At 51.0% G+C, this 15,402-nt stretch overlaps 1 protein-coding gene across 1 annotated transcript in view; it reads right to left on the bottom strand.

Annotated features, from left to right (window-relative positions):
- Positions 1 to 15,402, bottom strand: part of GRAMD2A (GRAM domain containing 2A) — a 79,011-nt gene that overhangs the window by 34,523 nt on the left and 29,086 nt on the right. Inside the window, exons 3-4 of the mRNA XM_043523382.1 lie at positions 6,814 to 6,927; positions 5,561 to 5,618 (exon numbers count right to left, since the gene is read on the bottom strand). Of these exons, the coding sequence (XP_043379317.1) occupies positions 5,561 to 5,618; positions 6,814 to 6,878 (123 nt within the window). The 5' untranslated portion in view covers positions 6,879 to 6,927. The remainder of the gene's footprint in view (positions 1 to 5,560; positions 5,619 to 6,813; positions 6,928 to 15,402) is intronic.

Here is a 15,402-nt window from a genome sequence, read left to right as displayed (position 1 = left end):
GGTGCCAAAAATTAAGTTCCTAGATTTCTGGGCAAATATCAGGGTTAATACTCGGGATGAGAGGACAAAATAAAAAGCAACCGCGCATGAGAAGGGGGCCCAGAAATGAGAGAGGTGGAAGGAGCGAAGGCACCAGCTCCTTGTGCTGCCGCCTCCATCTCTTCCGATCCCGGGCCTACTCTAGAGGGAGAGATGGCAGTTAGGTTCCCTGTCCTGGCCAGGTCAGTGAGCGCAAGCTCTCCTTCCAGAGCCGGGAGCCACGTCCAGGCAGTTCTGGCACTTCTTTCTGTAAGGACGCAAGCACAGATGTACAGGTCCGCACGGGTGTATCTTTCATTACATTTTGACAGGTTTCAGAGTAACAGCCGTGTTAGTCTGTATTCGCAAAAAGAAAAGGAGTACTAGTGGCACCTTAGAGACTAACCAATTTATCTGAGCATAAGCTTTCGTGAGCTACAGCTCACTTCATCCGATGAAGTGAGCTGTAGCTCACGAAAGCTTATGCTCAAATAAATTGGTTAGTCTCTAAGGTGCCACTAGTACTCCTTTTCTTTTTTCATTACATTGCCTTACTCTAGCAGACAGCCTCGCATTTACACTCAGTCTAATTTATTATTTACATAAAACACCTCTACCTTAAGTAACACACTGGATTTCATTAATATAATCAGTATTTCCATGGACTTGAGTGGTCCAGAGAACAAAAAAACTGGGAAAAATCAAACAGTAGCTAGAATTTCAATAAAAAAGAAAATCGAGCGCAGATGCACGTGGGAATAGAGGCAAAGCTCTCTCAGCAAACTGCTGAATTCCATTCACTCGTTCTCAGCCGCTGTTGAGGTAGTTGCTGGGACTGTTCAATAGTTACTGGAAAGCAGAAGCAGCAAGAAAACCTGTGTGCTTACCAAGGGCTGAGCAAACCCAGGTACGCGGTCACGCTCAGCCAAACACAGAGCGGCATTTGAGTGGGAAAGCCCATTCAAACCAGGACAAGTCCTGAGGGAGGCCAAAGGAGTTAATTTTTAACAAGACCAGATTTATTTCAGAATGAGGAATCACCCGTAATTCGTCTTTCTAAAGAGGGATTAAAGTGCAGTGGTACCAGGGAGGGTCACTCTTCAGGCAGGCTCCACCCCGGCAGACAGGTGGGTCCCCATGGAGTCAGCTGGTGCAATGCCGCCGACTTCAACTACCTGAGACCTGCCCACGCCAGTGCTGAACTTAGCCTGGAGGAGAGGCCCCTCCTTCCATCAGATGAGGGGCTTCCTTTCTCTTCTCTCCTCCTTGTCATGCCCTGGGCCATGCCTTCCACCACAGGACCCTTCCCTCTGCCTGCCCTGTCCAGCATTCATCCGCCTTTACAAAAGCGAACAAGAAAAGCCACAGCAGTAACTCATGGCCAAGCCTGAAGTGCCACTGAGCACCCAATGTGGACACGACACACACAAACACTCCCACCTTCCTGAAGAAAGCTCCTTTTCACATACAGTCCCAGAGGTCAATCACTGCGGCATGTAAGACAACCTGCCGGGAGGAGGCAGATGCGCATAATGCATCACCTGTCCCTCACATGGCCTTGTCAGCATTCAGCTGCGCACCACCTCCGACAAATAAGGATGCCCAGGGCCCAGATCACAGACCACGCTGTACCTGATCTAGACGAGAAAGTGGAGAGCAATTATTTGATTCATATTGTGTTAAAATGGCAATACAGGCTCACCTCAACCAGAAAAGCTTTTGGCCAGAGAATTCAGAGAATAAACACCACCAGTGGTTATGAAGCTTGAACAATATGGAAAAAAGTCCTAAAATGACACTTCAGTATAAGACTGAACGAAAAGGGGAGAGAAAATGGTGCAATTAAGGGCTGTGCGTGCCATGCTCCCTGCTCTGTTGACACAAGGCTGAGATGTGCAGTTTATTAATAAACACATTTGGAATCAGTCAGCCAAACTGGTAACACATTTGCTGAGCAATGTGGCACTCCAAGGACCTCACTTGTCATGTATTATTTAGCAGCACTAAGGAGTCAGCTGTCAACAAACACTATTCCAACACCAGCAGTTACAAGGCATGTTCCCACATCAATGGAAAGACAACAGCATTAACCTGCACACGTATGGCCCAACATTCACCTGCCTTCTCCAGAAGAAAGCTAGCTACCCTGCAGCAGACAAAAGGCAGCTCTCAGCCGGAGGATCACTGCTGTCAGGCCACACTGCCAGATATCCAGGGTGATGAGGAAAGCGCCGTCAAGGAGTTAACATTCCAATGCTACTTTAAGGCACGGTTACATCAGCACTGTCTGCATTTCAGCAGCCTCACTAATGAACGCTAACCATTCTTCACAACGCCCAAGTCTGCTATTAGATAGAGCCTATATAGTGCTGAGTGGGTGTGCCAGGAGAGTTCCCAGCTCAGCCTCTGGCTGCCTCTAAATGTAGCTATCACAAGGTTCCTTCTGCCATGTGGTCTGGCAACATCTCATGCCATGAAGATTCTGACTCGCAGTACGCTTGCCATGAGCTTCCTTTGACTGGGACTGAGGCAAACTGCTAATTAGGGGATCTCTATTTTGGACTAGAGAGGCCACAATGCATCGCTGGAGGGGACCTGACCCATTTCTGGCTACAACTCCTGTTCAAAAGCTCTGCTTGTATAAAGAATCCTTTACCTTTAGAGATGCTGGAGAAAGCTTACATCCCATAGAACCCTGGCTTCATGAATCTCCTACCACATTACACTCTTAGGAATGACTCAGTACTATTAACTGCTGACACCTTTCCCTCCACCTCCCTTCTTATCCCTTTACTTCTCCTCTCCAATCTACAGGAAAGGCGAACTGCAGAGATCACCCTCACGTGCTTTCTTTACCTGCAGTGACTTAACACCCCTGCTTGTTCTCTCACAAAGCCAACAGGCTTGCATGTGGAGAAGTCAGCTATTCGTATCACAGCATTGTATCAGCTGGTATCTCTCCTCTATCAAGCAACATCTTGGTGTCAGTTACATTCACTATACGTTGTGGGTTCAGACCAATAAGCAGCTTTTTTTGAACTATTCCCTTTAATATTGAGGAGGATAAGTTCAGCGATGAGGTCAGCAAGTTATGAGGGATAGGTGGGGAGCCACGAGGCCCATGGTGTTTGACCCCACAGTGCTATGGGGTGAGCGAGAGCAGGAACCTAGGTTAGCTTGATCCAACACCTCTGCCTTGGAAGACGTGGCTCAAAGTTTATCCACACACTGTGCCAGCAACGCACTATCACGTATGTTTTCTAATGGGACAGACTAGACTATTCACAGAGGCGGGATATAACCTACCAAGCAGCCGTCTGAGATGGACTCTTGCCAGATCTCATTGCCCTTTGAGCCAATACAATTATCTCAGATTTAGTGCAATTTTATCACCACTTTATTTAATCAACGGATACTATACCGGCTTAAAACGGAGCACTGGGGAGAGAGGAGTTAACACCCACAGTGTGTCTACGTTGCAGTAAAAGACCAGCGGCACGGCTGGCTCAGGTCAACTGACTGTGGCTTGTGTGGCTCCAGCCATTGGGCTAAAAATCACAGTGGAGACGTTCAGCCTTGGGCTGGAGTCTGGGCTCTAAAGCCCCTCAAGGGGGGAGGGTCTCAGAGCCCAGGCTCCAGCCCACACTCAAACGTTTACACTGCTCTTTTTAGCAGCTGACCTGGGCTCAGAGTTGGTGCAGTGGGTTTTTTATTGCAGTGTAGACATACACCCAGCCATTTACCCACCACAGACCGGGCCTGGAAGAAGATTAAAAGACATAAGGAGGAGCTGTGACTGACACACTACCTTAAAACAAACTTCCTGCTCCCACTGGGATTTCCCTACATACGAGTGTATTGCTTCCTCTTCTTGAGTATGCAGAGATAACCTGCTTTGAGTGGCTAAAATGCGACTGAGGAGAGGCCAAAGGTGAACCACCTGTGGTCTCTGAGGCAATATACACAATGCCTCAATGATATCAAAGCGTCATGGTCTCTTACGAACGTCCACCTTGCTCAACAGGAGTTCCAAGTGCTGTCCAAATGCTGCGGATGTAAATAACTCACGTTCTGGAGCTATGCTTTATGGAGCGGATTCCCCACCTTGAGCCACAGCGCAGCTATAGGGCCATTTGTGTGCATGGTGATGAAGTGCTACTGCAGGTGTTTAGACTCATTAAGCTACAGCAGAGTAGCTCAGGGCATTGGTAGGGATTTGTTTCCCCGTCCTATACAGACAACAGAATTTCTCAAATGGCTCTGTACGTACACACACACACACCTCCACCCCTGTACAGGGTAAACTTATAAATCACAAACTAAATATACTGTGACTCCATGCTAACAAGTGAGCATCATGTCAAAAAGCAGACATCACCGAGAAAGGCAGACAGCTGTATATGAGCAGGAGACCCTATAATTACAGGGCAGGGGCTACACACAGACCCCCTGTCCAGAGGCTTTTCCCCTCTGCTGTTTTGATAGGGGTTAGACCCCTATGTTACAGTGTGACACATATTCCATAGCTAAGAGATGGACAGCCAAGTGATGATGCTTTCCATAGTATATTCTCATTGAGGCAGAAATGCGTCTCTGACTTTCCAGCTCTTGTGCTCTGTAACACTGCCAATGTTACACTGTGCTGCAATGAAACTGAACTGGGTGTCCGGCTGACTGGAGGCAGCTCCCGCACTCTTGGAGAGAGGTCACGTTACTGACAGGGGCTGCAGAGGAAGGTCCACCAGCTCCAGGCGCAGAGATGGCTGTGGTCTCTCGGAAGTGGGCTGTGGTGCACTGGGCTATCACGGGCACAACGAGGGCTCTGTGATAGACAAGGCTGTCAGTGCACACAGACTAGCTCACAGTCTTATCGTCAGACAGTACTCTGCATGCCCTAGAGGAGCAGCCACTTGAATGACTTTTAGGCTTCTAATCCTCACTCTGGAAGCTCAAAGGTTTCATTCTCTCTTCTCCCCATGTGCAGAAATTGGTAGTGGCAGGAAAAGGGACTGGCAGTGTAAATACATAGCCTCCTGGATTTGTAAAGGCGGAAGATACAAGCGGGCGTGGGGGAGGAGAAGAGGACATACACCTGATCCTGCTCATGCCAAGGGAAAGGATGCGGCAGGTGCAGCAAAAGAAGTTGTGGAAGGACGAGAGTCCCAACTGGGGCTGAGACTATGGAATCCAGGAAGTGCAGCAGATGGCAGGGTTGGGCCTCAGGGGAGCAGCAAAACCTCTAAAGACAGCATCCCCATGCGTAGCAGGATTGGCCCTAGACCCTGCTCCCTGTATGGCACTCACAGAGCAAACAGCACGCCCAGAGCAGGAGTTCCTGTCCAGCGATCAACGCCCAGCTATAGGCACTGCAGAGCCTCTTGGTCAGTCACACAGAGGTGCCTTTGCCCAACACTGACCCAGACTGGCAACAAGACAGTAAACACTTATCTTCACATGGCCACCCATCGCATGGCAGCCATCACCTAGGAGGCTGAAGTAACGGTTCAAATGCACCACGGGCAGTGTTTTGCTCCCGACTCACCGCTTCTCTGAGACATTTCTTTATTTCTTCATCCTTCAGAGCTTCATTCAGATGCAAACTGCGAGAGAGAGAGAGAGAGAGATCCTAGTTAAGTGAAAAGCCATCCATTGGTCACCCCCACTCCTCTCCCCAAAGCAGATACAACAGAGGTATACAACATAATGAATGGTGCTGAGAACTCAGCCTGGGGCAGTTAATAAGAGAGCCCTTGAAATTAAAAGTGAGGAAATACCCCTGTGATAGGAGCTTCCTACCCCCCCAGACCCCTGGTCCCTTATGCACACAGTATAATTAACCTGTGAAACTAGCTGCTGCAGGAGACAAACAAGTAGCTCAGGGGAATAGAATTGGACATATATATGAGTCATCTGCAGTGACGCTAGCGAGGGTAAAAGATATAATGGGTGTAAATTCTTGCATTTCAGGATATAAGGTGAACACTAGCTGGAGTCAGGTAGGAATCTTCCTCTCGTGGTTAAGTAGTGCACAATTTAAGGTGTTATGCCAGGTAGCAGGTGTGAACCATCCGGCACTGGCCACCGCCAGAGAGGACACTGGAGTAGATGGACCCTCTGTGCGATGGGATACAAATCTTTATATTCACCCCACTTTGGGGACTGAAAACTACGAGTGGCCTTGGGACCCTACTCTAGATCACAGCAAGGGACCCAGCAACAGGTCAAGGGAATTACTTGGTATGTTTAGCATCCAACCCTTAACTGCTAATGTGGGATTCTCCTGTGAAAGGCTGGCAAGAGCTTCCTACCTGCTGGGTTTCATTTCACACGCCAGGGCCAGCTACGATTGTTGATAGAACTTGGCACACAAGGAGAAGGGCAAATGTTTGGCAGGAAACACCAGGCCCGGCCTAGTTTAATAGGATTTCTCAGCCCTTCACTGATCCCCCACAGAGCACACTGGAGTCATGCAAAAAGTGTATTTAGAAGGCCCTACTCCAGTTATGAATGTCAGGAGAAAGCTCCTTCACTGACCCTGCTGCTGCTGTAACATGCAGGAACGTGGCTGCATCCCTGGGAGAGGAAGAGATCAGAAGAGGTTATGTGGTCACACCGTGGGAGGTATGCTGCACTGAGAGGGCCAGCACATCTCAGGGGAAGCTGTTCACAACCAGTACTTAAAATAAAACCCCACCCTGTGCGTGTCAGAGAACTAATTAGCTGATCACAACCAACATGGTTCCAGACTTTAATCTGTCATCAGACCCTACAAATCCAAACCATTTCAGAGCTCACCTGCCATCCAGGGCATCCAAGCTCTTCTCCTTATGAGGCGCCTCCAGTTTCTCCTGGCTGTGCATGAGCTCAGAGCTCTTCAGGGAAGCTGCTTTTTCATGCACCGGCTTTGTGCTGCAGACATACAATAAAACAGGAAGTCTGTTAGTTCACCAGCGAGGGGGGTTGGGGGGGGGCAGCGGCATTAGCTATGGCAGACAGGCCTCTAATTCTATGGCTTTGAAATCCCATTGGCACCGGGAGGTTTTCAGAATTTCGAACCACTTCCATTGGCAGCCAAAGTATTTTGCTCTGCTGCATGCAGCTGCTGATGGAATTATAGGCAGAAGAATTAAGGCTGCTGACAGACCCAAGCCATGGACTTTCTATACATTTTCAGCAGGCCTGTGAAATCTCTTACCCTGAGCTGTAGCTCACGAAAGCTTATGCTCAAATAAATTTGTTAGTCTCTAAGGTGCCACAAGTACTCCTTTTCTTCCTGCTGGCTTGCTAAAACAAATAGCAGGAGAGGGAAAAGAGCTGGAGGAAGCGAGCTGGCTGTTAGGAGAGTGTTTGAACTTCTAGAAAAGCTTATGTAGAGATGGTCTTTAAAACTACAATGTGAAACAACAGCTCAGGGCGACAGAGACCGCACCAGGCACCTTGCTTTGGAGCTCAGTGGAGACTTAACATTTGGCTCTTATTGGAGGGAAATGACATTTGAGAGAAACGCTATGGGCCAGCTCCCCAGCTGGTGTCAATAAGCAAGCATTGTTCGACAGGAGTCACTGAAGCTACGCTGGCTCACGCCAGCTGAGGATCTAGCCTTTTTCACAGATAGCTGGGTCACTTTTACAGCTCTTTCCAGCCAGCCCAGCTGCTATCCAAGCGGTCAATTCACTTGGTAGCAGAGGAAAGGCTGAGTTTTACCCCTCCTCCCAGTGCCTATTTTAAAGGTTTTTTGCATTTTATTGACATGACAGAGGGGGAGGAAGCACATCTGTTTGACCAGAGAACTGAGGGACACTCTGATGCAATAAGGAGTGGCTGTGACGTATACATTTCTGCTTGAATGCAAGGTTTCCTTTGGGGATGAGTTTGTCATCCAGCTGCGAGCTCCTATAAATCACCCAAACCACTAGCGATATCAGCCCCATCTACGGTTCCATGACTCCGGCCTCAGGCCGAACGTAAAGTAAAACGGTCACCATTTCCAACACCACCCACTCTCTGCCGGAAGCAGCAGCTGCCTCCCATTCAAGTTTCTTATCTGCTACAACCAGGCTTATCAGGCAGAAGTGCCGCAGCATGAAGCAGTTACCAAACCAAAAGCAAACACGATCCCAGGGCTGCCCGCAGAGGGTTATCACCTGAGGCCAGAGAAATGACACTTCCTCTTTGTACGGCTGGATACTACAGTGGAGTCTGGGTTCCTCCCTGAGACAAGGAAATCAACCAGACAGAGGCTAAAAGGGACCACACACAACAGAGGAGCAGAAGAAGCAGCACGGAAGTGAATGACTAATTAAAGACACGGAGACTGGGACGAGGACTAACAAAGTGGAGCTGGGGAGACAGCGGTTCGGGGCAATGCTGAGGAAGGACGCTTCGCCAGGAGCCCTGTCAGGCAATTTAGGTGTGTGTCTGCACCACAAAATCCAGTTGTGATCATAGGCAGGGGGTAGAATAGGCCAGGGAAGACTTGGCACTGCTGCCCACCTGCCGCCAGACACCTGGGCCGCAGTAGCCCCACCCCTTCACCGAGGCCTCCACTGCCTGCACCTCCTCCACTCCACGCCCACCTCCGGAGGTCCCCACTGCTCTTGTCATGTCCCTCCTCCTCCTCAGGGCCGGGGGAGTGAGGAGGGACGCGGAGAGCCAGTGGTTTGGCCGGGGGCCCAGTGGCTTGGGGTAGGGGCTGGCGGTTAGGGCCGGAGCTGGGGAGGGGGGGGGCTGGCCTGGCACTTGGGGGGTTGGTGGCTCGGGCCAGTGCTAGTGGGGGGGCCGGTGGCTCAGCTGTGAGGGTCGTCAGGGGTATGGGGGCTGGTGGCTCGGTGTGATGCTGAGGTCGGCCTGGCACTTGGGGGGGCTGGCAGATCAGCCTGGCGGCCTGGTGGCAGTATGTTGGGGGGGGGCGGTGGCTTGGCCCTGTGTGGCTGGGCCAGGGCTCCTCCGATTGTGGGGGGGCCCCTCAGGGCTTCTCCTGTTAGGGAGGTAGGATTTCAGGGCTCTGGCATGTGGGGCGGGGGCCCTTGGGCAAAGGGGCGGGGCAGGCGGGCTAGACTCCACAAAGCAGGGGTTCACCCACTGCCCACAGTTGTGATCATTAGGTCCCCACAGAGTTTAACGATGACTGGCTGACTTGACGGCAGACTAAACTTGCCCTCATCTTCACTGATGTGGTTGGCATCGCAGCAGCTAAGCCAGCCAATAATTAGGGCCCTACCAAATTCATGGCCAGGAAAAACATGTCACGGACTATAAAATCTGGTCTCTCCCTGTGAAATCTGGTTATGTGTGTGCTTTTCCCCTACACTACACAAATTTCACGGGGGACACAAGCGTTTCTCAAATTGGGGGTCCTGACCACAGTTGTCAACTTTCATGCAGTAAATAAGTACCCGGACTTTCACAATAAGCCAAAATTCAAGCTAATCCCATTTCAAAACAAGGCCAAAACAAGCCAATCCCTAAGAACCCCAACACGCTATGGGACTAGATCCCCCCAGCGTGCAGTTGGACTGTGGTGGGCCTGCTGTGCACCCGACTCCCTCCCCTGCTTAACCCTGCTTGCCCCTTGCTCCTGCTTGCCCCCCTTGTCCCCGCTTGCCGGGAGCTGATCAAAATAAAAACAGCAACAAGCTACAACAAGCCAAAAACTAGCCAACAAGCAACTCACAAGCCAATTAAGCCAAAAACTAGCCCAATTTCTGTGTTTTTTCTGCGGGTTTGGCATGTCTGGTCCTGACCGAAAAGGGGATTGCAGGGGAGTCACAAGGTTATTTGAGGGGGAGGTCGCGGTATTGCCACCCTTACTTCTGCTCTGCCTTCAGAGCTGAGCAGCTGGAGAGTGGCAGCTGCTGACTGAGGGCCCAGCTCTGCAGGCAGCAGCGCAGAAGGAAGAGTCGCAATACCATACCATGCCATCCTTCCTTCTGTGCTGCCTTCAAAGCTGGGCTCCTGGCCAGCAGCCACCTTCTCCAGCTGCCAGGCTCTGAGGCAGCGCCGCCAGCAGCAACAGCGCAGACCCCCCACCCCACACAATAACCTTGTGACCCCCCCCCACAACTCCTTTTTGGGTCAGGACCCCTACAATTACAACACCTTGACATTTCAGATTTAAATAGCTGAAATCATGAAATTTATGACAGGTTTCAGAGTAGCAGCCGTGTTAGCCTGTATTCGCAAAAAGAAAAGGAGTACTTGTGGCACCTTAGAGACTAACCAATTTATTTGAGCACGAAAGCTTATGCTCCAATAAATTGGTTAGTCTCTAAGGTGCCACTAGCACTCCTTTTCTTTTCATGAAATTTATGATTTTTTAAATCCCAGGACCATGAATGACATTGACCAAAACAGAGCCTGAATTTGGTAGGGCCCTACCTATAGCGTTTGGCTGCGATGGAGTCGCTCTTTCCTCGTGTGCTTGGAGGCAGCCGCACTTGCACGGAGAGACCCAGGAAGCAACGTCCAGCCCCAAGATCCGCTCACTTTTCAAAACTGGATTGTCACCATGGCAGCAGGAACACCTGGCACTGTCACCCACTGAACAAACATCAGGGCAGGGTCTAAGGGACAACAAGAGGCGGCCCCTGGAACCTCCGTCTGTACGGCAGCATCTCCAGGGCGCCAGGGGGCCTGATCTCTAGAAGCAGCCGACAGACAAGAAGGCTCTGCACACACACCTCCATGTACGACACCGTATTTAACCAGAAACGCAATCCCCACAGTGGGGATTTGTGAGAACTGAACCCAGGTCAGCGGAGCTCCAAGCAGGCAGCGCTTCTGCACCACCCCCAGACAGCCTCAGCAGAGCCCCACTCAACGTGTCTTGCAGCCTGGGAGACCAGTTGCTGCAGGAAGTGACACCCACGCAGCCCCTCCCACGAACTCTGATTGGCCCAGACTGATTATTTAAGCCTGGAGGGAGTGCCAGGATGGCCCTTGCCTTGCTCCTGGTCCCCACTTCCGCACCCTGCCCTGCCCTGCGGTTCCTGGCTACTGATTCTAGCCCAACCCTGGGCTCTGGACTGTGGCTACCGACTCCGGCTTAATTCCTCAGGCCTGACTGCCTCTAGCTCTAACCACTGAACCCGACTGCCTACACCCTGCCCCACAGAGCTTGCACTCTCCAGTCAAGAGGCAGAGAGAGGCAGGCACGCGGGGAGGAGTTCTAAGGAAAAGGCAATTCGCAGCAGGATGTGGATGAAGCTTGTGAGCGGCCAATATCCATGTTAAGTCTGAATCGGAGACCAGACTGGGCAGAAGCAGCAAGCACTGGAGAAGAAGGGTGGGGTGTGGCAGAGAAGCACTCCATTGTGTAGTCTGCAGAAGGGTGGAGTACTGTGGTCTCATTCGGATTACTTGGCTTGGTGTGTGGGTGCAGGGTGGTGTTGGTGCCTGTGATATACAGGAGATCAGGTGGTCCCTTGTGCCCTTGAACTCTAGGACTGCAAGGAGGGGACGTCAGTCACCCAGGCTCCCAGGGAGCAGGAGGCAAAGGCAGAAGCATGAGAGAGAGGAGCCAATGGGAACAGCCCTGTGGGGAGGACAGGTAAAGCAGGCAGAAACCAGGGGCAAGGCAGTGCAGTCCTGCGGGAAGGACGGCAAGGAGTTTGCAGATAAAGCCAGTGAAGGGATTACAGGAGGGGGACGGGACATGGCCAGAGCAGCAGGAGGGGGGAGATTATTTTAGCAGCTGACAGTGGGATAAGATGAAAAGCTGAGCGTCAGAGAGGCTGGATAGGAGGTGGTTAGAGTGGCTCTAAAGCCCCCCCCCCCCCTCCACACACACACACACACACACGACGCTAGTGGAGTGGTTTCTTTGGAAAGGAGAGAACTCACCCCAAAGGGCTAAGGATCTTAGCAGCAGAGAACTGGGAAACTCAGTAACATGTAAGCAGTGAGCAAAAGGAAACAGTGCTTGCAGGTTGCCGAGGGAAGCTCTGAACAATTCAGTTTACAGCTCTGAGAACATGGCAGCAGATTAAAGCCTGGGACTGGAAGCTGATCCAGACCTTGGTCTGCTGCGAGAGTGCTGGGCAGGAGAGAGAGGGGGAAGACGGATGCATTAAACATCAGCTTCTGGGTGGGGCAGCAGCCCTTATTAGGGGCCATTACCATGACTGATTCCCAGTCTTTCCCCTCTGATGCAACACAGCACTGAACACGCTGCAGATTATACACTGCAGAGCCTGGATTCTTCCTTGTTTTTTGTCAAGTGGACCCTGGCCATTAGGTGCCAGCTAAGCTGGTCTCAGGGGATAAATAACCTTCTCATTCACCACCTCGCTCTTCCAAATCCTGAGTTATTGGGAGCCAGAACAAGGTTACAATGGTCTGCATGATGCAGTTACCTGAGCTCCTGCACTGTCACAAAGGGTCCTGAGTGAGGTCACCTCTCCGAGCAGGGATAGCCTTGTTCTGGAGAGACTGGCTGCACCTCAGACGGTGCTGAGACCCCACCTACCCACCGGTCACCCAGCTGGGCAGCATTGAACTCGCTCAGCAGACCTTCTCACACACAAGAGTGGTTTGTTCGTTCAATAACATCTGTTCCTAACCTTTTCTGGGAATGTATGACACAGGCAACCCAGCTATCACGCACAGATGACAGGGGGATTTTTCCCCTTTCTGGATAATGAGGAATTAGTCTCTCTACGGTTCAACATTTCGAAAATGGCCGATTTTTATTCCACATTGCTCAATTTCTCCTTTTTTTTTTTGTTTGTTTTTGTTTTGTTGCTTTAACTCCATCGAGAAGTGGGAAAAAACCCACCCGCTTCGGGTCACATGTCAGCAGGACCCTGCCCAGAAAGGCCAGATGAGTTCTGGAGTGGGCGGTCAGGGGACAAGGAGCAGGGGGGGTTGGATGGGTCGGGAGTTCTGAGGGGGGCAGTCAGGGGGCGGGGAGTGGGAGGGGGCGAATAGGGGGAAGGGGCTAGGCTGTTTGGGGAGGCACAGCCTTCCCTACCGGGCCCTCCATACAGTTTCACAACCCCAATGTGGCCCTTGGGCCAAAAAGTTTGCCCACCCCAGTTATAGGTTGTAATTTCATTTATATAGTTATGAGGCTGAAAATGTGTCCTCATGGCTTAAAACAAGCCCAGGCAAAACTCTCCAGGAACAGAGGGGCAGTTCACACCTCATCAGGGCATGTATGGGACAAACCCAGCCCAGCCTCACAGAAACAAAGGACGCTGGCCTAGGCAGCAACAAAGGATCTGTTGGACTCTCGAGTAAGTCACCCCCCTTCTCTTGGTCATTTTGGGACTGCGATGAGGTAATGCTCACCTGAACCTGAAGGGGGGGGGCAAAGCGAAGAGGGAAGAAAGAACATGATAAAAGGGAGAGACATTTGCCATGCTCTTCCTCTCCTCTCTTCCACCTCCATCTACAGACACCACCTCCAAGCGACTGAAGCTCTGATCAAAGGGGAGAGCCTGGCTGAAGGGCAACCAGCCAGCCTGTGGTGAAAAACATCTAAGTTTGTAAGGGCATTGGAAGCGTTAAGATCAGTTTAGAATGCATTTTGCTTTTATTTCATTTGACCAAATCTGACTTCTTGTGCTTTGACTTATAATCACTTAAAATCTATCTTTTGTAGTTAATAAATGTGTTTGTTTATTCTACCTGAAGTAGTGGTTTGAAGCCTGTCAGAGACTCCCCTTGGGATGACAAGCCTGGTACATATCAATTTGTTAAACTGACGAACTCATAGAATCATAGAATATCAAGGTTGGAAGGGATCTCAGGAGGTCATCTAGTCCAACCCCCTGCTCAAAGCAAGACCAATCCCCAATTTTTGGCCCAGATCCCTAAACGGCCCCCTCAAGGATTGAACTCACAACCCTGGGTTTAGCAGGCCAATGCTCAAACTACTGAGCCATCCCTCCCCCCTTCATGCCACTTCTCTTTGACATGGAGACAGCGGGTAAGCCCACACAGATCCTTAATGTATAACTGCAAATGACAAGGCATTAGCCAGCCGGATGGCATGCAGGCACTCTGAGTTAACAAGGTATACAATAGCCTGAGCAGTTCTGCTGGAGGCTCTATAGAAGGCGGCCAGCTGAGATCACATAGCTCTGCTAGCAAACAAAGGATGGAAACAGAATAAAAGGTCTACAAAAAACAAACAGTTCAAGTGTGTAATGAATGCAAACAGCTTTCGCCACATACAGTCAACAGCACTTTGGGATGCCTCCTACCAAACAGCTGCCCACATTGCAACTGGCACTAATTGGCTGCTGGGACTGCCACAAGACTGAATTTCTCGGTCCCTCCTCCACGTGGTCCCTCTAGGGCGGGGGCGTGTCGTGTCGCTGGAGGAACATGGCTGTGACACGCCTGCTCTGGGCACATGCAGCCACCTCCAATCTGCAGAGCCCTTAATCAGCACTACATTCACCCACACATTGTAACTGAAAGGAAGTAACTGGCGTGGGTCGAGCGCATAAGGAAACGGCTGAGCTCGGGCTCCATACCACGGTCAGCCTCAAAATAACTACATCCTGCCAACTCAGGGAAGGGAAAGAGTTTCCAGAGAGTTGGTTGAAAGAATCCAGCCCCTAGGGATTTTAAATAAGGAAAGTCACAGGAGCTGAGTTCAGAAGAAAACGGATTCAGAGTGATTACTCACAGTCGCAAGAGCCTGAGATCAGTAGGGTCTTAGGGTAGGTCTTACCCCACAGAGTTAGCCAGGGTCTTATCCCCAACCACCCTCCTGTCCACCCATGAAACGCTCTCACCTGAGGTTAGTGATGCTTTTGTAATGCCGACAGGCCCCGGTCGTTGGCAGGTGGGATCGAACCTGGGGCCCCTGGAGCTCAGTGCATGAGCCTCTACCCCATGAGCTAAAAGCCAACTGGTTGTTAAAATGAGTCTGCTCTACAGCCTTAGCTATCTCTCTCTCTAAGTGGTCTCGGTGCCACTAGATGGAACAGAACACCACACCCACGTTCACTCTGGGCTATCTGGCCTGGCTGGTGGTGGGTTAGAGAGCGGGTACTGCTTTACCTTGGGCTGGTAACCCACCCACTTTGCTGTGAGGATGCAGGCTAAACTACCCAAGTGCTGACAGTCCTCCAATGCCTCCAAAAAACCTCCCTCCCGCACATACCCAGAAGGACGGACAAGTTCTCCCACAATTCACTGGGAAAGAACCACAGAGCAGTTCAGTTCGCTGCAGCACAAAGAACCATGGGCTATGCCGCCAGAAGTCCATAGGCAAGCACAGCACTGCGAGGACACAGTCACTTGGGCAAGGCTCTGCAGAGGCTGGGCTAGGTTAACCTGAGTGCTGATCAGCAAAGCTATCCCTGCTCTGAAGACTGACCCTAAGATTATTGCTTCCTCTGGCTCGCAGCACAAACTCCCTCCCCCGAC

Source organism: Chelonia mydas, chromosome 10, assembly GCF_015237465.2.
Source record: "Chelonia mydas isolate rCheMyd1 chromosome 10, rCheMyd1.pri.v2, whole genome shotgun sequence".
NCBI classification, from domain to species: domain Eukaryota; kingdom Metazoa; phylum Chordata; order Testudines; family Cheloniidae; genus Chelonia; species Chelonia mydas.
Note: the sequence above shows the minus strand (reverse complement) of the source record. Positions and strands in the feature narration are given on the sequence as shown.